The sequence below is a fragment of the Pseudopodoces humilis genome, chromosome 2 (assembly GCF_049639895.1).
Source record: "Pseudopodoces humilis isolate 2021_Gansu_Grassland_sample_001 chromosome 2, ASM4963989v1, whole genome shotgun sequence".
Lineage (NCBI taxonomy): Eukaryota > Metazoa > Chordata > Aves > Passeriformes > Paridae > Pseudopodoces > Pseudopodoces humilis.
The window spans coordinates 97,503,288-97,524,784 of NC_142201.1; the positions used below are offsets into that span (position 1 = coordinate 97,503,288).

Consider the following 21,497-nt stretch of genomic DNA (forward strand, 5'->3'; position numbering starts at 1 on the left):
GGCAGTGCTGATAAAATATCAAGTGCCTGATCTGACACACACCACTAACACAATCCCCTTGCCAAGAAAGGCCACAGTGGTGAAAATCTGTGGGACCCTCATACCTCATTCTCATGGATTTGCTCATGCAGGTATACAAACTCCTCCTGAGAATTCACATAAGTGAAATAAAAATGTTGAAGGCAGATATTTGTTCAGAACAGTTTTTTAATTTAGAAAATACATTGTGTCAGGTAGAATTCTGTCAAAATATGGAACAGAATTACCAGCTCTACTAAAAAGTATAAGATTTTATTGAACAATCAACTTTGGTGATCTACTTAGAAAATTTTAATATTAACATTGCATAGAGACTCCGGTTATAGCATATAGCAGTGATTTTGGGTCTGTACTGATACATCCAAAAAAGCATGAAAAGACAGCAATTTAGGGAAATGAGCTTGTTCCTTATTATTAATACAGTAAGAATTAAAGCTTATTAGCAAGTAAAAAGAACAATCTGTTATTACAAATACAATCAAATATAAAATTCCAACTTGGCCACAAATTAAGAAGTGCCCAGTCAAAAGGGACAAACCGTTTCCCAAAGATTTATATTACAGCAAAGTATAAATCAGAACTAGTTGTGTATTGCTTACATATAATTATAAATTCTTGATTCTTAGAAGAAACAATACTGAATAAAACCCAACCTATATAAAATTGTTTTATTTGTAGCTGTCCATGAATGCCTCTTGGTGAGCTTTAACCAGAGTCATCGAAGGGATTCATACGATTGGTCTTTCTCATCAGTGTAGCTCAGTTTTCTGTATACCCTAAAGAAAAAAAACCAAAAACCTCTGTTTAAGATGAGGAAGTAAATTACACAAAAATACTGTATTTGCTGAAACTCCAATGAACAGAATGAAATTGAAAAAGCAAGGTATCTGAACATCTTGACTGAATAGCAGCAAGGCTCCTTGTCTGTTTTCCTATGTGCTTTCAGATGGAGAGGAAGCTTTTCATGCTATGTCATTTCAATGCTTCACTAGTGCTACTACATCAATCTAAGTTATGTATATCTACCAAACTTTGAGATGCAATCTTGGAATGTATTCACAACTAGTTAAAAGTTAAAGACACAAGTGAGAACAACTTGCATATTACTTAAGAAATTGCATAAATTTTCTGTCATATTTTGAACTAATTTGGTTTACATCTGACAAGTAAAGCAGTAAAGCTGTAGGACAGCATTCACACAGAGCTGAAGAAAAGTTCATTAGATATGAACATTTCCTTTTCAGAAATCTCTTTCATAATCATCTTCTAGATAAAGGCAATCTGGTTCCAGATAGAAAGACAATATTCCTTTTCTTTTCACAATGGCTCATTACAACATACAGCATTTTGCCACATGGCTTAGGCATTAAATTTCTGAGGGATCTGAAGCCATTAAAAGGGTTCACTGCTGGGAACCACAGAAAGCTAAAAATATCACACACTAGGGCCTCAGGAAGCTTTCCAGCTGACAGTCCATTTTGGCTATAAATCAGCAAACATGTTTTTGTGTAATTAAAGAACAAAGAAATAGATTTTATTCCAGATGACTTAGAAGAAAAGTAGAGAAATGAAGATTTCAGAGTTATGTGCATTAAAGAGAGAAAAACCTTTTCCTTTAGAACAATAACTAATCTTACAGGAAAGGCTATTTTATATGGGGAGACAGGATAACACAGTGACAAAAACCAAAAGGAAATCCAAGAACTGAGGAGAACTTTGCTCAGCTAAGCAGGCATACTCAACATCACAGAAATGTCCTTGCATACTCATCAGCTTGTCGTCAATCTTCCATTATATAAAAAATAATCCAAATATAATCTTTATCAATACTTTATGCATTTGTAATACAAGCCTCTAAATTTCAATTCCATCTTTGCTTAAACTGAAACTTTTTTCTTCACATCATTAAGCTCTTCTTGTTAAATCCTCCATACAAGTAGTTTAAAAATACTTTCAGCCTTCCTTTGAATTTCTAATTCAAACATTGTCAGAAAAAGTTCATATCACCTCCTATGATCATCTCAAGCTTAGTGAAAATTTTTCTTGACTTATTTTGGGAAGCCAGCATAACCTTATATGACAAATTACACTTCTGGCAAAAAAGCACATCAAAAATGTTTTGGTAAATAAAATTAGGAATTTTTTTAGAGAGCTTTTAATGATTTTTAAATCCTTAGAATATTAAATGCTTGTAATTAAAAACCCAAGATATCTGAAGCTTGATAATCCTTTAAAAGTTACATATTTTCTATGAAAAACAGACATATTGGGCCAGTATTCAGGAAACTGGAAAGAGTGTCCTGCTTCCAGAGATCTAAATACACTGCCAGTAGTGATAACAGCAGGAGAAGAAGAAGTCTATATGTTCCAAGCAGAGCCACTGCTTATTTACACAGAGCCAAAATGCCCAACTTCAGAGGCCAACTTTTGCAAGTCCTTTTAAATGACAATATGCTGCACTCTCAGAGAACTTGTAAGCTTAAACACACAACCACAATCAAAACAATTCCATAGCAGATCTAAAATAATAAATGCCTCTATAATGAACACCACATAAGGACTTACAGTAGGTATTCAGTTAGATCATCTTACTGTCTTATGTTCAGCAGCTCTCTTGCTGGAGTCTGGCTAGTTTTGACCACAGACACTTGCCTCTCAGTGTTCAAATCTGCAGGTGTGATTAGCTTGGGCTCTCCCACACTCATTTTCATTCTGGAGGTATGCATGTCACTTTCATGTCTTTAATACAGGCATAGAGAAGTAAGAATTCATTTTGAAATCTCTTTTTTAAAGAGGCTACTATTATTATTACCTTGAGTGATACTTCCTCACATTTCTGGGAGAGCTGCAATTCTCCATTGCTCCAGACCACCCATAGTGCTCACTTGCAGTCCTAGATTCTGGTGATGAAAAACAGTGGATGAAAAGGGCAAGAACAATGTTGAGTAGCATGAACATTACAGTCTGTTGTTTAAGTATTAGCCTATTTTAACATTGGAAATACTTCAATGGGCAAATTTCCTTTAAGAAAATACTCCTGTGCAAATTGATAAAGTGTCTGAAACTAACCTTGCAGGGAAGTGCCAGGAATACAAAGAAAAGTTTTATCTGAAGAATCATGAGATCCAGAGCCCTGAAAATCAAGCAGCAACATACAACATTCATGAAAAAATACACTGTTTCACAGCTCGCCACAGAAGAAACGTCTGTCAACTTGGAAATAAGTGTCTGATTTAAATCAACAAGTCTAATGATTCCTGTGAAACCCTATAAAGATTAATTTGCATGCTTCACCTTGTCCATCTATAAAATTAATATAATTTCAGAAGGACAACACCATAACTGAGTCACTATTTCAGACCATTTTAACCAGTGACATTGTCTATTAAAATAGAATCAAATCTTTCATTTAGAACCATTTTAAATTCATTAAGTATAGAGCTTCCTCACATGAGGTATCCTGGGATACCCAAGCCCCCAGAGCTGTAAAACATGCCTACTGACCAAAAAGCACTGGAAGTATGCTATCACTAGTTCCAACAGCTTGCAGCTCTAATCCATTCTTAAGCCCTTCTCCAGACATCCAAAGGTGCATATTTTTTTTTTTAACCCAAGGTTCTTAAATACCTGACAATGATAGCTGTGATCTTTAAAAAAGCTGGAGTTGTTACAGTTGTATGTGCTCAGAAAATCCATGCCAGTTGTTTGAGGACCTGTTTTACTGTGGAAAATCTCCTGATATTTTCTTGAAGAAAAACAATGTTCTGGTGTAAGTTTCAGTCGCTTTAATGGTGAACAAGGAAGATAGTTTTGAGAACTTCCTGTTCTTTTAACTCTGGAAATTGCAGAATAAGTTCGGACAGGAGAATTAACAAGAGCATTTACAGTTTCAGGCATCTGTATTTCTTCATATTTTCTCAAATTTGAAGCTCTCTGAAACCCAGGAAATTTTGGAAAAGACTCCCTAGACAGTTTTTCATAGAGCCTGTCAAATTCTTTATCACACTGTTTAGTGGACCTCCCAATATCACTTAAACTACGTTTCACTAAACTTCCTTTCTCTTCAAGGTTCTGAGAGTTTAAAAGAGGTCTTGTCAATGTCAAAGGCTTTTGGAATTCTTCAGAACACACTTTGTAGTAGAATTCCTCAAATGCATCTTTGTATTTACTGGGCGTCTTTGAAGGACTCTGCTTCACAAAACAGGAGGAAAACCAGTCTTTGTGCTGGAAAGAAGTTTGTCTTTCAGAAATTATTTTTTCAGGATATTTGAACACAGTATTTGATGATCTTGCAGGAGAACAATTTGTAATAGGTATAGAATTATTACTATAGCCAGGGGAACTACAAGAACATGAACACAATTCTGAGGTACCAACACAAAAGTTGGTTTTCTGAGTCTTACTCTCTTTCACAAGATGAAGCACTCTTGAATCTGAACTGGCAGTGGATATTATAAAACTGGGTTCTGAGTAAGCAAATTTTTCACTTCCTGTGTATTCTGAATTCTTTGGTGAGGCAGTAGGCTGTAATTCATCTTCAACTATAAATGTATCTTCCATTCTACCCATAACATCAGGAAAAGCAGTGCGTTTGCAGACTACTTGGCCCTTTCTAGATGTCAAATGTTGCTCTAAGTTTGAGTCAGAGTAGTCCATTTTGATTTCATTTGTATCAGTATAAGCATAAGGCACCAGACCAGAAGAATTACTAATGAGGCAATTGTCAAAACAGAATTCTCTGCTCTCATTTCCAAAAGCTGGATTCTTGGTTGTCTTCACTTCTACAGCTAGATGTGCTTGGTTGTCTTCACTTCTACAGCTACATGGGCTGTGAAATACTCTCTTTGGTTTACAGGGTCTGGACCTTGTCATTTTGTCTACAGTGAGATTGAGTTTTGGTCTTCTAAAATGCCATCTCTTGGACCTTAAGTGTCCAAAAATGTGCTTTAACACTCTTCTATGAGACTGCTTTGCCATGAGCTTTGTAAGTATCTCTACCATTGCGGGATACAAGTCTGCGAGAGTTGTATTGCTCCAGGAGCATCCCTCATCTGCAGGCAGGTATTCTCCATGGATGCTATCACACAAAGTCGTGCTCAGTTCTGGAAAAGGTTGATGTCTGGGTGATGTTATTGTATTTGATGAAATGGGAACATGAGAATGCTGCAGCTGTAGATATTTGGATGAAGAACTTTCATTTGACAACTCTAGCTCCTTTCTGCAAACAGCAGCTTGATTGCCTATTCAAAAAAACACAAACAAAAACCAAACAAAAACCCACTAGTCAAAAAACAAAAACAGAAGTCAGAAAAAAAATCCAAACCTATTAAGGCACTTCCAGTAATATATTGTATGACTTAAAAACAACTGCATATGATCCAGATAGCCTTACAGCAATAGCATATCTCATTAAGTGTTAGTGCCAAGCTAAATGATGATTAATATGCCATCAACTAGGGAAAAAATAAAAACACTTCCTAACCATATGGAATTCACGTATTATAGAGGAAAGAAATTAAATGTATAGGAAAAAAACCCCACTACTCAAAGTAGCATAATATACAGATGTTCCTTGAAAGCTTTGTACTTGGCTAGTCTAAATGCATCTTTTGCTTCCATAAACCATGATGAAAATAATGCTTTTTGTAGTTGTTAAGTTTAAAATATTTACACAAGAACTTTTAGGCTTTCCCCAAGTCTGGAAAGCTTATGAAGGAAGTTTACTAGCAAATACCACTTAGACTACCAGTTACCAGCATACCCAATGCCGCTGTATAACAACCCTTGAATTTAAAAGAAGCAGCACTAAAATTATTGCTCTCAATGAGCTAAATGCTGCTGAATTTTGTAACAACGCATACTTGTTGCTGAGGCTACGTAAGAAAACGTGGATTTATGTACACATGTTATTTTCTGTTTTTCAAATACATTTTGCCATAAGAAAAATCATGTCTCACTTTCCTTTGAAATCCAGCCTCTCAAACTGTACAGTTCGAAAAATAATGCCTTTGAGATTACAAGAAAGGAAATACTTTTTTCTGATGGATTTTAACAAAACCACATTTAGTAACTAAGTTATGGGACCAACAAACAAAAGGCTTAACCATACCGAACAGTTCTTGCAGTGGCGAAGTTAAACGATGACCTTTCGACGGACGTGGAGGTGTTATCTGAAAAACAAATAGAGAAAAAAACAATCTAAGGTTCTGAGGGTTTTGAACATTAAAGATTACATCAAAACCATATTTGTGACTCCCTCTCCTCATGCTAGCCTGGGTCATGTCCACTTATGGTATTTAGGGGCTCAGCCAAGTTAAGACAAAGTGGAAACCATCCAGCCTAAGACCTCAGTAAGAAGTTAGAGGAGTTAATAGTTTAAGCTTGCAAAGCTAGTCATCATTTTTTCAACTGCTACATTATGCAGCAGTATTAATCCCCTTCCTAAATACAAGAAATTCTCCATGGATATACACACACACACCTGAATAATCTAGACATCTCTGGCAGCCCCAGCAGAAAACAGAAGCTGAACTCTGTATTGTAACACTTCACCTCTGATTCTCCTCTCCCCCCACAATGAAAACAAAGTTAATTCTTTTTTTTTTTTTTCCCAACAAAACTCAAATTTAGACTCCTTGGAAAACTAAAAAAAACCTAAAAAGCTCAAAAACTAATCAAAGCACATCAACGTTCAAAGAACAAAGCATAAGATTAAAAAAAATTAAAAAAAATCTGTAAATAATTTCCTCTGTTTCTTACATATCATAGCTGTCAAAGCCCCAAGATCATTTATGCAGACATCAAGAAGAAGAACAATGGGAGAACCACAGAGAAGTTGTGCTAGAATTCATTGTGCTACCCAGTTAAAGAGCTCTTGTTCTATTCTAACTAGCAAATAACTTTGGGTAGGGGAAACATGTTACCGTTATCCATTTGGGAATATTTCTCTCATCACCTCGTACTATCAAATCCACTTGAACTCTTTCTGACTTTTGTATTTGTCCATCATCCTCATTCAGATTCTTGGAGGAAAAGAAAATCATTAAAACAGATAGAAATTATTGGCACAGAAAACTGCAAACAGATTATTCAGACATACTGCAAACTAATATTCTTCAGATGAGGATATGCAACCAGCATCAGCTTATTTTTAATGTATACATTTTACTCCCCAAAAAACCCCACAAATCCCATAAAGGAACTACATGTGAAGGAATCATTAACTAGTTATTCAGGGAAGAGCACACAACACCTTAAAGGTCCAGTGATAAAAATAAACCAATAAACCACACAAAGAAAGAAGAGAAAAAAGGAAAATGGTTGCAAAACTCTGACAATTGCAGGAGCAAATCTTTCATGAATTCTTGACATCCCACAAGAACTCATATACAAATTAAGGTCTACTCTGCAAAGACCCTCTACGTAAAATCAAAGAGAATCTTGTAAGAAAAGGCAATTCATGAGTTAAACTGTCACTTCCTTAAGCAGATTATATTAGCTGTTGCAAGAGAGAGGACACTAGCACTGTGCTAAACAGGTAAGGAAAGTAAATCCCCTTTTTGGTAATGGTGTTTGAGCAAGCAGAACCCAGAATTTAAATGGCTGCACACACAAAAATTGTGTGTGTCATATTTTTCTTCAACAAGGGAAATACTCTGGGGGTATCCTGACCATTGTCTAGTTTGAGAAGCAACAGCAGAAGATTCCAGTCTGCTTTCGTTACAGCAGCCATTATTTCACATTTCCCATTTCCTTTAAATCATGTTACCTCTTTCTGCTTGAATCCCAGGTGAATGACAACAACTTTTTAGAAGTGCTTTCACCTCATGATCCACCTGGTTACTCTTTTTCCTTACCTATAAAAACCTTTCTCAGAATTGCTTGTTGATGCAGTACGTTGTACGGCTTTCTCTGGCCTACTGGTATGACCAAGAGAATAACATCACTCATGCTTGGTCTTTGTGACACTGTTTTACTGAACCCTTCACTTGCTAAAAACGTGCATTAAGATGCAGACTGGATCAACTGTATCAAGCCTTCTGTACCAACTCATCAGGCATGTGTAAACTACTCAAATAGTTAATAAGTTCTATTGAACACAAAATCATTACGTTTAATTAGACACCCAAAAGTTTTACCTGGAGATCATTTTCTTTAAATTTTCTTCTTACTGAGCCTATATCACCCCTTTCTTCACCTGCAATTTGAAGGTAAATATTAAATATAATATAGTTGAATCCCAAACAGAAATGTTTTAAATGTTCAAAGAACTGTGCATGTTATTGGCTAGACTGTTTTCATTCTGGAAAATATTTTTCTACACTACAAATTTTAGCTGTATTACGTTTCCATTTCATTTCCAATTGAAAAGCATGGTTTGCGGGTTCCTAAATAACTGGAGTGGAGCAATGAAGCGAAAAGAAAGCTTGTTTGCAATGCATTCTTTAAGATTTCTATTAAACATTCAGAGAGTAAAATATTTTTAAAGCTCTTTCTTTTCTTGCTCTGTAAGATTCATTATTCATTAATGCATAATTCCCGCTATGCTCCTACATATCCCAACAAAGACAGCAAGGACTTTCTAGCACTTTCTCTTAGAAGCTTCCTGTTGTCAAGACCTGCTTACAACTCACCAAGTGAGAAAGACGGCACACTTGAGAATATAGAAAAACAAGCCTGAATCTTTTAACTCAGTCTTTAGGTATTTGATGGTTATTTTTGCAAACGACATGCAACAAAACATTTCTTTCCTAGATGTAGGTAGACCTTCCAATACATCATTAGCTAAAATCAGCCACCTGTGAGAATAAAATATGTGATTGTACTTTAAGCCCTGATTTCTGAATTGCCCTGGACTCACCAGAGGGAAAGAAAAAGGAGAGAATAACCGTGGAAACTGTGAGCGAAAAAAATCTTGCTTATGATACCTACCACATCACGGCCTTGTCATACTATTCTGAAATTCTATTACTCTTTCTGCCATACAAGCTTCTTCCTCCAGTAGAATTGGGCACAAAGCTGTCAGATTGCTTCCTAAATGTTCAGCAAGATGAATGGACTTGACTGCAGCTAAAATGGGCAGTTCTTGAGATAAAGGGAACAACTCCTGTCTCCAAGAAGGGTTGACTCCATCATGCCAATTACAAACTATTAGAAAACCGCTTGTATCAAAGAATGAGCTGATTTGTATACAAGTGGAATATTCTTCTAAGTGTGAATCCTCAAAAAGCTAATTTTAGTATCTCTTCAATGTACTGGCAAATATACTTTGAAATCACTGGAACTTCAGTTATTAGCAGAGGGCCATGGCACAAATTGCAAAAATAAAAGTATTTTCTCCAGGGAATCTGAAAGCATTTTTAAAGGCTAAAAGGGAAAATCAGTAACACCTTTGCACCTGAAAGGCAGAACAGAGAGGAAAAAAGGAAAACTTCCACCTTTCTTTCTCAAAAATATGACCTAAAGAAAGCTGTTTCACAGGAGATGCATCCAAACACCAGTATTACCTAAGTCACGACTTATTTATCCCTTTCTGCAAATAAATTAATTTTTCTTTGATAATACTCTGCTAGATACATGTAATTGTTCAGATATACTCTGCCATGCTACCTCCTATGAAAGAAAAGAGGGTAATCCTAATAACTTTGTCCTATGTAGAGCAGACTAATATTTGCAGGTCCAGGTGAGAGCTGTTCCACTTGACCTTTACCAGTTTTGCATACTTTCAACAAAAAATAGTGTGTAATACCTGGAAGAAACTCTGCATTCACTGAGAAGTGTGAAGTATTCTGTGTGAATACTAAAAATGGAAAATATCTGCCTAAACTAAAATTTTAGCTAAAACAGCTAAAGACAGATTTTTTTTGTTAAGTTAGTATGCCCTACTGGTAATCCTTTATATATTAAAAAACCACCAAAAAAGAACCAAGAAAAAAACCCCGAAAAAACCCACCAAAACAACCAAAACCCAAAAACTCACATATCCTAAACACCGTGGTGACCTCAATTTATTGTGTGAGGAATCCCATCCACCATCCCTATGAATGTAATTTCTACATCTTACAGTATTTAGAGATAGCTGGAACTCATGAAGGTTTCTACACATCCTCTCCAGTCTCTTCGTAGACCGTTCAGAAGACAAAGGTAAGTCGATCATCATTTATTATATGCTGCTATGAAAACACCATGGTCTGAAGCACTTCACTCATTTATCTCACAAGAGCAGAAGTCAAAGGACACTTACAAGCAGAACTAAGAATTACTGCTTTCAGTGAGCTAAATGCTCCTGAATTTTGTAACTATGAGTTTTTGTTGCTGAGGCTATGTAAGAAAAGGTGGATTTATGTACGCATGTTATTTATTATCTGTTTTTCAAATACATTCTTCCATAAGAAAAACCAAGTCTAACTTTTTTCTAGTTTAACTAATTTTTTCTAAAGTATTTTAACAAAACCACATTTAGTAACTAAAATATGGGACCAACAAACAAAAGGCTTAACCATACCGAACAGTTCTTGCAGTGGCGAAGTTAAACGATGACCTTTTGACGGACGTGGAGGTGTTATCTGAAAAACAAATAGAGAAAAAAACAATCTAAGGTTCTGAGGGTTTTGAACATTAAAGATTACATCAAAACCATACCTGTGACTCCCTCTCCTCCTGCTACCCTGGGTCATGTCCACTTATGGTATTTAGGGGCTCAGCCAAGTTAAGACAAAGTGGAAACCATCCAGCCTAAGACCTCAGTAAGAAGTTAGAGGAGTTAATAGTTTAAGCTTGCAAAGCTAGTCATCATTTTTTCAGCTGCTACATTATGCAGCAGTATTAATCCCCTTCCTAAATACAAGAAATTCTCCATGGATATACACACACACCTGAATAATCTAGACATCTCTGGCAGCCCCAGCAGAAAACAGAAGCTGAACTCTGTATTGTAACAGTTCAACTCTGATCCTCCTCTCCCCCCACAATGAAAACAAAGTTAATTCATTTTTTTTCCCCAACAGAACTCAAATTCAGGCTTCTTGGAAAACTTACATTTCAAAGACCAACCAAAGCACATCAAGGTTCAAAGAACAAAGCGTAAAAGAAAAAATAAAATAAATCTGTAAATCATTTCCTCTGTTTCTTACATATCATAGCTGTCAAAGCCCCAAGATCCTATAATATTTATGCAGACATCAAGAAGAACAACACTGGGAGAACCACAGAGAATTTGTGCTAGAATTCATTGTGCTACCCAGTTAAAGAGCCCTTGTTTTATTCTAACTAGCAAATAACTTTGGGTAGGGGAAACATGTTACCGTTATCCATTTGGGAATATTTCTCTCATCACCTCGTACTATCAAATCCACTTGAACTCTTTCTGGCTTTTGTATTTGTCCATCATCTTCATTCAGATTCTTGGAGGAAAAGAAAATTATTAGAACAGATAGAAATTATTGGCACAGAAAACTGCAAACAGATTATTCAGACATACTGCAAACTAATATTCTTCAGATGGGGGTATCCTGACCATTGTCTAGTTTGAGAAGCAACAGCAGAAGATTCCAGTCTGCTTTCGTTACAGCAGCCATTATTTCACATTTCCCATTTCCTTTAAATCATGTTACCTCTTTCTGCTTGAATCCCAGGTGAATGACAACAACTTTTTAGAAGTGCTTTCACCTCATGATCCACCTGGTTACTCTTTTTCCTTACCTATAAAAACCTTTCTCAGAATTCCTTGTTGATGCAGTACGTTGTACGGCTTTCTCTGGCCTACTGGTATGACCAAGAGAATAACATCACTCATGCTTGGTCTTTGTGACACTGTTTTACTGAACCCCTCACTTGCTAAAAACGTGCATTAAGATGCAGACTGGATCAACTGTATCAAGCCTTCTGTATCAACTCATCAGGCATGTGTAAACTACTCAAATAGTTAATAAGTTCTATTGAACACAAAATCATTACTTTATATTAGACACCCAAAAATTCTACCTGGAGGTCAATTTCTTCAAATTTTCTTCTTACTGAGCCTATATCACCCCTTTCTTCACCTGCAATTTGAAGGTAAATATTAAATATAACATAGTTAAATTCCAAACAGAAATGCTTAAAGTGTTCAAAGAACTGTGCAAGTTTATTGACTAGACTGTTTTCATTCCGGAAAATATTCTACTGTACAAATTCTAACTGTATTACATTTCCATTTCAATTCCAATTGAAAAGCATGGTTTGTGTGTTCATAAATGACTGGAGTGGAGGAATGTGAGGAAATCAATGCCCTATCCCTACGAATCTAATTTCTAGATCTTATAGCACTTAGAGGTAGCTGGAACTCATGAAGGTTTCTACAAATCCTCTCCTGTCTCTTTGTGGACCATTCAGAAGAGAAGTATATCATCATTTTATTGTATGCTGTTATGAAAACACCAGGGTCTGAAGAACTTCACAAATTTATCCCACAAGTGCAAAAGACAAATGACACAGAAGCTAAGCTATAGATACCACTGAAATATTTTTCCTATGTTTCATTGAGCAGGTAGAAAAAAAAGTCCTGCTTTCTTAATTGGCAGAAACTATTTTATCATTCAAATACTTATTTGAAATTATCCTCTCAAACAATAGTGGGAAACATTTCTCTCAACAGCAAAGTAATTGTCAGATTTTGAGGCAGCTATGTAGATGGGCAAGCTTATTTATTACCAGAGTACTTAAACCCCAAGCTAAACATACTTTATTGCAACTTCTCTTTCAGCTATTAATTGCAAGCTACTGCCTAGCTACTGCATAGCGTAATTTTTGAAAAGTAGAAGTTTTTATTTGCTCAAGAATCAAAAAAGTTGAGTAATACATGTTTTAAATATTTGAAAAAAAAACCCAGTCAAAGACAGTTGCCACTGATTAATGCAATCAAATAATTACTTGGGAATATAAGGTCAAAATTCCCCAAAAAACTTCACAAGAGTGATGCCAAAACATTTACAAACATTACTGAAGAATTGTTGCAACTGACTGCAAACCTCTGTTTACCACTCCCCTAATATTTAATGTATCTATTTCAACTACTATTAAAACTTCTACTGACACCTAGGCCAAGGTTTTCATTTCACTGTTCCTTTCTTTATTAAAAAAGGACAGTTGAACATATTTCACATTGACTTTCTAATGTATCAGCGAGTCAGGACTGAAATTTCAAAGAGGAATATGAATACTGATTTCACAGAACTAACTGTACCTCAGACTCTTGCTATTCCTATTCTCTACCTTCTGAAAGGGTACAGAACATGTATAAAAACTAATTTTACTATATTAGAAAGAGATGAAAAACTTATTTGCAATTTTCTCAAAAAGTGAAAAAAAGGATAAGTAGTAAATTAAAAACCCACCTATATCAGATGTATCCACACCAGAGTTCTCAGAAGATTCCTTAAAAGCACATGAAATGAATTTTAATACCTTGTAGCTTAAGCTATATTAATTAGCAGGTAGAATTTTCTTCTTTTACTACTTGCTCAATTATTTTTGGGCTGGTGGTAGTAAAACACAGTTACATTCTACAAATTCTGTCCAAATCACACCAGCAAATCTATACACAAACTTGCTTTGAGTCAAAAGAAGCTATTCTAGACTACACAGATTTTACAAATAATTTAAAAAGTTAAACCCACATATTGTCTAATGAAAAAGGCACTTGAAGCCTATATCCAGCTGCTCTTTCCCTCTTCAAATAAATCTAATAACTCATCTGAAATCCATGACTGATATGGTGGTACAGGACCACCTGCTTCTCAATAATTTCTTCGCTTTTGACTACCTAACTACATTTTCCCATAAAGGCTGTCATTGGATGGTTGGGATTGGAATGGACCCTAAAGATCATTTAGTACCAACCCCTCTGTGATGGCCAGATTGCTCAAAGCCTCATCCAGCCTGGCCTGGAACACTCCATAAAGACAATGTGGTGTGTATATGCAATTGTGGTGCCATACCTGATCTACTGTTGAGTGTTCATCTTCAAAATCACTGCTCTGTTGCTTTGATGTTTCTTAGCATGAACGGGAGGAAAAAAAAAAAGTTCTATTACTTTTATAATATTTATCCTCTCTTGTCATTTTTGTTGTAAGTTTCTTTTATTTTTCCCTCTATTTCTATCCTATCACCTGTGGCTCTAGTAATTGGTTTCTTTTCTGATTCACTCTGGTCAATCACACTACTGTGAAACACTAACCAAAGTATTCCAGCACACTTCTTATCACTGTTGAACAGTGCAGAAAACCTCTTTTGTGTGCTTTATGTTCAAGGCATCTGTGCATATCTTCTAGCAATGTGCTATTTTTACAGCAGAGTGTGATATCCTTGGTTGGCTCAAGCAGCTTTCAAAGTTGTCTCTTCAGCACTTGATTATTCCAAAATAAGTTTATTATACTTTGAACTTCTTTGCATGAAATTGAACAAATTTTACTTTATCATCTGAGAGTTAATTAAGGGTATCCCCTCTTCTGTTATTTACTGAAATTAAGTATAAACCAGTAATTTGCACAGGACAAATCCTGTAAAAAAAAAAAAACATGTTTCCCTCAAGTTTGGACACAGACCACTGATAATTATTCTAAGCAGAGTTTTCCAACCAGTGGCTATAAAACCACACTCTCATAAAATTTGTCAAGCATATAACTAACAGGCTCTGGCTTAAGGTTGTAATCGTCTCTGGAAATTAATCTTCATTATTTTGCAAGACACTACTGTAATACTTCCTTTACAATATAATTTTTTAGAAGCTGAATAATGCATTTTCCAAACATATCTGGATTGAAAACACAGGAAATCAGAACAGCAGTGCACAGTTGAAATCCCTTCCTGAGCAAGATCTATGAAACACCACAGAGGATGTTTTGTTTCAAAAAAATTCTCAAGGAAAGAAACCATTTTAAGCAGCTAATATATGACAGAACTATCACTTCTCTTGGAGGTTGAAACTTAACATACCTGGTCCTCTCTTATTGAGAGATGCCATTTATTAAACATAAAAAGCTCACCACTCAAAAGATTGTCATTTTAATCAGTAGAACTTGATGGGAGTGCTGGACATTCTATCCAAATACTAAAACTTGAATCCAGCAAGATTCAGAACTGTGAGCTGGAAAAACCAACACTAGTTATATTCCAAGGGGAGGGGTTCATTGATAGGTATTTGGTTTAATGTTTATACTTAATGGCACACAACTTTATGTATCTTATTTGAAAACACTTAGGTCTAATTAAGAGTAAATGAGTAAGTAAAATTTGTACATTAGTTTTAATAATTCAGTCAGAAATATCTTTTTTGGGTTGAGCATTTTAGGCGTGTAGGTTTGTTTTTGTTTTTGTTTTTTTAAAGCTAAGAGCAACCACAACCAGACAGTTCCAATGTTTACTCATGTATCTTTGTGTTTCAAATGAAAAAATTCAGAGCAAGATATAGTTTTCTTAAGCTGGATAAATTTGATGAGATTCAATTTTTTATGGAGTATGTAAATATACATGTATAAATACAAATCTATGCAGGCTTGTTTTCTTATAAGGAAAGCTGTTCACCCAACTTTCATATTTAGATATTTCTTCCTTAGGACAACTTAAAATAAAATTAAATCATACTTTTCTCAAGTTACATTAGAAGTGGCAAAAATATATATTACCCATTTTTCTGCTTGTATGTCATCTGTAACGCAGTACACTAAATTTAAAATTAATAAGATCAAGAACTTTTAGCATTAAAGAACTCCAAATAAACTGAGAGCTTGTAAGACATTCAGACCCTGAATTAGATTAGCAAAGATTAGCAAAATATTTCTTCTAAAAGACTTTAAATACCATATCTTTGAAAAAAAACTTTCTTTCCAAGTCTTACTATAGCCAAATTTTTGTGCTACTTAGCCCCATCAGATAAATGGAGTAAGAGGTAAAGGTCTAGACCATCCGAAACATTTTGTACCAGACCCTTATTTCCCAGCTCTACATTTAAATTTCTTAGGCTAATTCAAAGCCTGTATCTGACCACTGTACGGACAAATTTTTTGATAGTGTTGTGGAGGGAGAGAGGTGCTTGGCAGTGCTTTGTCCTCTGGTGTTCCAAATAAAAGTTTCTTAGATGAATGTCATAAAAAAACACCGCAAAACCCGCACTTCAAAACCTTGAGAGACTAGAGCCCAACATGCCTTCACAGTACTACACTGGAAAATTTCCCCATCATTTATCCCAGTAGAAATATATATATCTTAGTGGAACATATAGCTCCTTTTCAGAAAAATGTTCAGACATTACACATCCCTCCTAAGGTGTATGATTTTAGACTTTGGTGTACAGACTTGTTTTCATTTCTATCCTGGAACTTGATTTCCAATGAAGTAACTGGAGGCATCCTGATTCATTGAGTATACTGAATAATTTGCTAAATCTTTGATAGTCCATTATGCAACTTTGTGAGATTTTTTTTTTTTTAGAACATATTTTTTAATACGCCCACTTATCTGGAAGTTTTTTAAAAAGCTAACAACATTCATTTCTCCACTACATGCACATAAGTCAGGGTTGGAATTTTTAAGATTTGATGATTATCTGACAAAACGGACAAATACAAAAAAAAAATCTTTGATTACTTGATAAGGGGTGGTTATTTTAATCAACTTGTTATGATAGCACCACGAATTATAATGTATTTATTCATCTTAAATATTTTAAATTACATTTCTGAATCCTTATGAGCATAAGTACGGCTGATTTATTAGATGGTTTCTCACACAAAGCCCAATGAGCATCCTAAAGGGTTTAGCATGAACCTGAATATCTTCCTTTAAGACTCTTTGGATAAGAATTTATATCTATATATATATATAATATATTTATATATATTTAATTTATATGTATATAATAGCAGGGGTTTTTTTAAACACTTTACCTCTATTCCTTCGTCTATCCTTCTGCAATTAAAAACAAAACAAAACAAAAAACAAAAGTCAGAATAATCTAGGAATAGCAAAATAACATTAACCACTGCTTTTATTTACTTTGGTATATCCCACAACTACATAACCATTCGATTTCCTCAAGTTTCCCATGGTCTGACCAGAAAAGCCAAAAGTATCTAATAAAACTTACCTATCATTCACTTTTGCCCTTATTGTTGTTGCTAAAATCACTGCAAAAACATACCTTGGTCCACATAAGAGTCTAAGACAGACAGTTTCCCTTACAGTCTGTAATGGAATTAGTCAGGAAACTTGTGCAGCAATGCTTAGTAGACTGTGCATGAGGTATTACCAGGAGTAGAAAAGGAACCATAAATACAGCGTATTTTTGGTCTCCATTCAATCCACTCTTGTTCCCTCAGACTGAATTTCAATCCTTATGCCCTCTGTGGGGTTCAGAACAGCTTCTGTGTTAACTACCAAAGCACACCATACAGGCCATGGGTTTACCTGACACAGACAACTGATAAGACTGCAAAGATTCTTTCATTACTTTGGCATTATTTCACAGGGAAAATAAAAACCTAAAGATGAAACCAAGAAGCCCTGTGGAACTGGAGAGCTGATTACCTGAACCAAGATAAATTGATCTGATGCATTAACTTGAATGAAAATATTCTGATGAGCTCTAAAAATACACATTCCCAACAGACAGCAAGTTAAAAAAATTCTCCAAGTTTACAAGTGGTGCTAACCACTGATAAATGGTTATCTACTGTAGTCTAATGCATCTGAAAAATCTTAAACTATGCTAAAACCCTATTTTAAAGCAGATGCTGTCCTCATTAATACCTCTGAAAATATATGGCGCAGCAAGATCAGAATATAATCCTATCTATCTATCCATACATAAAGAAATATTGCTGTGTTATGGTTACATGGCAGGACTGTATTATTAAATACCTTAAATAGTTTCTCCTTCCATTTTTTAACATCATTCCTTGACACTTGCCCCCATTGTTTTGGTCCTAGAAAAAACAAAAAGTAACGATATTAACACATCTTTTCTTATAACACCATCTATACTGACTATCACTCTAACAAACAAATACTTAGGAAGAACACATTACAGAAAAACAAAGCATTATAAAATCTGAACAGTCTCCACCACATTTGCTGAAATAAAAGTTTAGATGAAAACAAACCAGGAGAATATGGTAATTCAAGTTAATTGAGAAGTCAGGCAAGGCAAGAAAAAATGCTGAGTCTAACCAGACTGAGCTAAAATCCAAAGAGCACTACAGCCCCATATACTACCAAGAGGGGGGAAAAAAGGGCAAATGCTTTTGTTTTTTAGATTTTAGCTGATGAATGCAGAATACATAGTATCTGAGGTTCGTTAAAGGCATAATTAAGGCTCTCCAGGACCGAGATCCATATTCATTTCATATTGAACAGAGGTCACTAACTCAAAAGCATAACCAAACCTTTACAAATGCAAAGCTATCTATTACAGTACTCTATGAATGTTTTCTCCCTCTTCCAAGAGATAATGCATAAAAAAATGTAAGCCTGCCAGTTTGTAAAAACCTTTGGTGCACAGCTGGTGACTTCTGCTTGGTCTGTCCAGTAAGATATGTTATAAATACAGGTTATAATATTGGCTTTTTGCAAGTAGTAAGATGAATGTTGTATGTATAATGTTAGAATGGCTTTGCTGTGTGAGTGCAGTTTTTTTCTCTCCTGCTATTAGCAAAAATGTAGGCATAAGTGGTAATAGTTGATATAGTATGCTTGAACTGCCTGTGGTTAGGATAACCTCCAGTGAACAGATGATGGGGACCCTGCTGCTTATCAACACTCACCGTCTGTGGAAAGGAGCCAAGGCCCAAATTAAAAGGAGGTAAGAAGAGAATTAAAACCACAAGGCAAGAAACACACATGCTCTAAAAAGGTGGACCCAAGAAGTGACCATGCTAAACAGTTCCTGGAAAATGTAAACTAGTTAGTAGAAAAGCTTGAATATGCATAAACGTCTATAACTATGCATCAAGTGATGCAATTAGAAATGGTATATAAAGGGTGTCTCCAAGACACCAGGTGCTCTTAGCAGAGTGCCAAACACCTGGCCATTTTAACCCTTTGCTTTATTTTCTCCTATTGCCTTTTTTTTTTAATTAAACCTTCTACAATTTACTAGGAAAGTGAATGTTGTTTTTCACAGAAGATTTCAGCTTTCAGAATTCTCCTTCAGCCCGTGGCAAAAAAATGCTCACTCTAGAACATGTGAATGTGGAAAGCTGTGATCTGGTGAGAGGCTTGAACAGAGAGAGAGAGAGATAGAGAGAACCCTTGCTTCCAGAGGCAGAGGAAGAAGATCCTTGCCTTTATACTAGAACAGCTCATCCTTAAAAATTGCACCCCATGAACTAATGGCTTCCTCTCAGTCTTCTCCATTTTGATTCTTCTTCTTACAAGTCATCTAAACATTACCCATTTTTATCCTGAACTTTGCTAATAACTATTGTCTTGTCTAAAATGGAGCATGCAATAGATGAAAAGTGTACATATAAATAAACTCTTGGTGTTATACCAAAGTCTACATATGAGATATCATACCTAAGTGAATGGAATTCAGTATCTGTTGCACTTAAATATCCTATAGCTGCCAATACTTGCACGCTTTACTAAGTCTAAACATACAGTATATAAATGTTATAGCTTTAAGGAGTTCTTACCGTCAGGTGTATCATAAGTGAGAGTATCCATGGAAACAAGTAAGTCATCTACAAAAGGATGATTATACTAAATAAAAAGAAGCATTAAATATTAGAACAAACGATCAAAGCAATATCTTTAATGGCTGTTTTACGTATTTTTTTTAGGACAGTTTTATGTTTTATCCTAAGCATGAAGTATATTGTTTTATTGGCTAAAGCTACAAGTCAGCAATGTGGAGATATTAACTCCAGTTAATAGAAGTAATAAAGGAAAGCGATATGTTTGCATGTGCACAAGCCATTCAGCCTCAAGGCGTAAGCCAGCCAGTGTCAAAACAGGGTTCCAGAGAGTTTTCAAAAGCAATTAAGTCGCTCTCTTACAGTTTCACCCAAACTTCCACCGTAAAAACTAAAAGCAGCCCCCACCTAGGGCAAACAGCTCATGACATGTAAAAACATCCAATGCGCCACCAGCCGAGAAAAAGCTTCTGGAGCCAGATTTGGCCCCGTGTCAGCACAGAGCATGTCCCGAACGGGAAAGCCCACATCCCGGGATAAACGCGTTTGTCTGTGCACGGAGAAGGACCATTCCCACACTCTAAACACACAATGGTTTCTCAGGGAGGATTCACGGAGGGAGCCCCCCACTTTCTGTAGTTTCATTGAAAAGCCCCGGCTAACGCAAGCTAATCGGGGCTAAGGACACTATCAAGCCAGCTCGCACTTGTGACTAAGGAGCGTATCCGACGCTGGCAGTCCCAGGTGGCTGCTGTACGGCTGTATTCTCGGAGCTGGCCCCTGACAGCCCGCTCCCGCTCCTGCCACGGCACCGGAGTGCGCGGCCCAGCACACACGGCACCGCCGCTCCCAGTCCCCGCTTCCCCGCCCGCCTCAGGACGGCTCCCGGAACCCGCGGCCGCCCCGGCCCCGTAGCTCACCTGCTCCAGGATGCGGTTCATGGAGGCCATGAAGCGGGCATTGCTGCGCCGCAGCCCCTCCCGTACCCCCGTACTCCGCTCCATGGTGCGGGGCGCTCCCGCCCCAGGACCCCCGAGCCGGCCACAGCACGGCAGCCGGCTCGCGCCCCGATTCAAACCGCGCGCCGCCTCCCCGTCGCGGCCTCCTATTGGCTCCTGCTCAAACCAGGTCTGGGGCTGCAGCCAATCCAAGCGCGCGGTGGGCGAGCTTTGCATTGTGATTGGCTGCTAGCGCTGCTGCGTGCCCGATCAGCCCGCCTCCAAGTCCTGTCCTTGTGCCGAGTGGGGCGCGGCGCGGGGTCGCTGTTCCCCCGGGCAGCAGGCCCCACGCACCAGGCCCGGGCCCACCGGCGGGACGCCTCCGCAGGGGACGGAGGTGCCTCGGGGCTCTCTCCGGCCTGGGCAGCTCCTGGCAGAGATTTACAGGACGTTGTGTCTCTGAGGGATTCGCCACAGACGGCCAGAGGAGTAGGGGCTGAGGAATCTGGTGGTCAGTGGCCGGCAGTCAGGCCCTCCCCAGTCCCTGTCCAGCTGGTCCCCTAAGGCTGCAGGCTGGAGTTCTCTGCGGAGGAGTGGAACTAGCAAAGCCAAAGCGTCACCTGCCCACTGACTATTTTGGATACCATTCCATTCCTTCCCAATATTCTTCATGTAACCATTGGCTTCTATTTATAGAAATAAAGATTTTTTTAAAAAGCAAAATACCATCAGTATATGAAATTCTCTAGAACCTCCCATTATAAAACCATTTGCCATTTTGGTAATGTAAAGACATGCATTTTTCATAATTCCTTATTGTTTAAAGATGGTCTGTATTTACTTATTATTC

At 36.9% G+C, this 21,497-nt stretch overlaps 1 protein-coding gene across 1 annotated transcript; it reads right to left on the reverse strand.

Moving 5' to 3' along the window:
- Nucleotides 1–189: 189 nt before the first annotated feature.
- HJURP (Holliday junction recognition protein) lies at nt 190–20,884 on the reverse strand. Its single transcript, XM_014253452.2, has 16 exons — nt 20,630–20,884; nt 19,710–19,776; nt 17,935–17,999; nt 16,962–16,983; nt 14,016–14,071; nt 13,413–13,452; nt 12,022–12,080; nt 11,343–11,441; nt 10,544–10,604; nt 8,178–8,236; nt 6,963–7,061; nt 6,149–6,209; nt 3,667–5,279; nt 3,109–3,172; nt 2,852–2,939; nt 190–815 (listed from the first exon to the last, which is right to left on the reverse strand). Exons 1-16 carry the CDS (start codon nt 20,882–20,884, stop codon nt 755–757), a joined length of 2,769 nt encoding a protein of 922 aa, XP_014108927.2. The 3' UTR covers nt 190–754.
- Between the last annotated feature and the right edge of the window lie 613 nt (nt 20,885–21,497).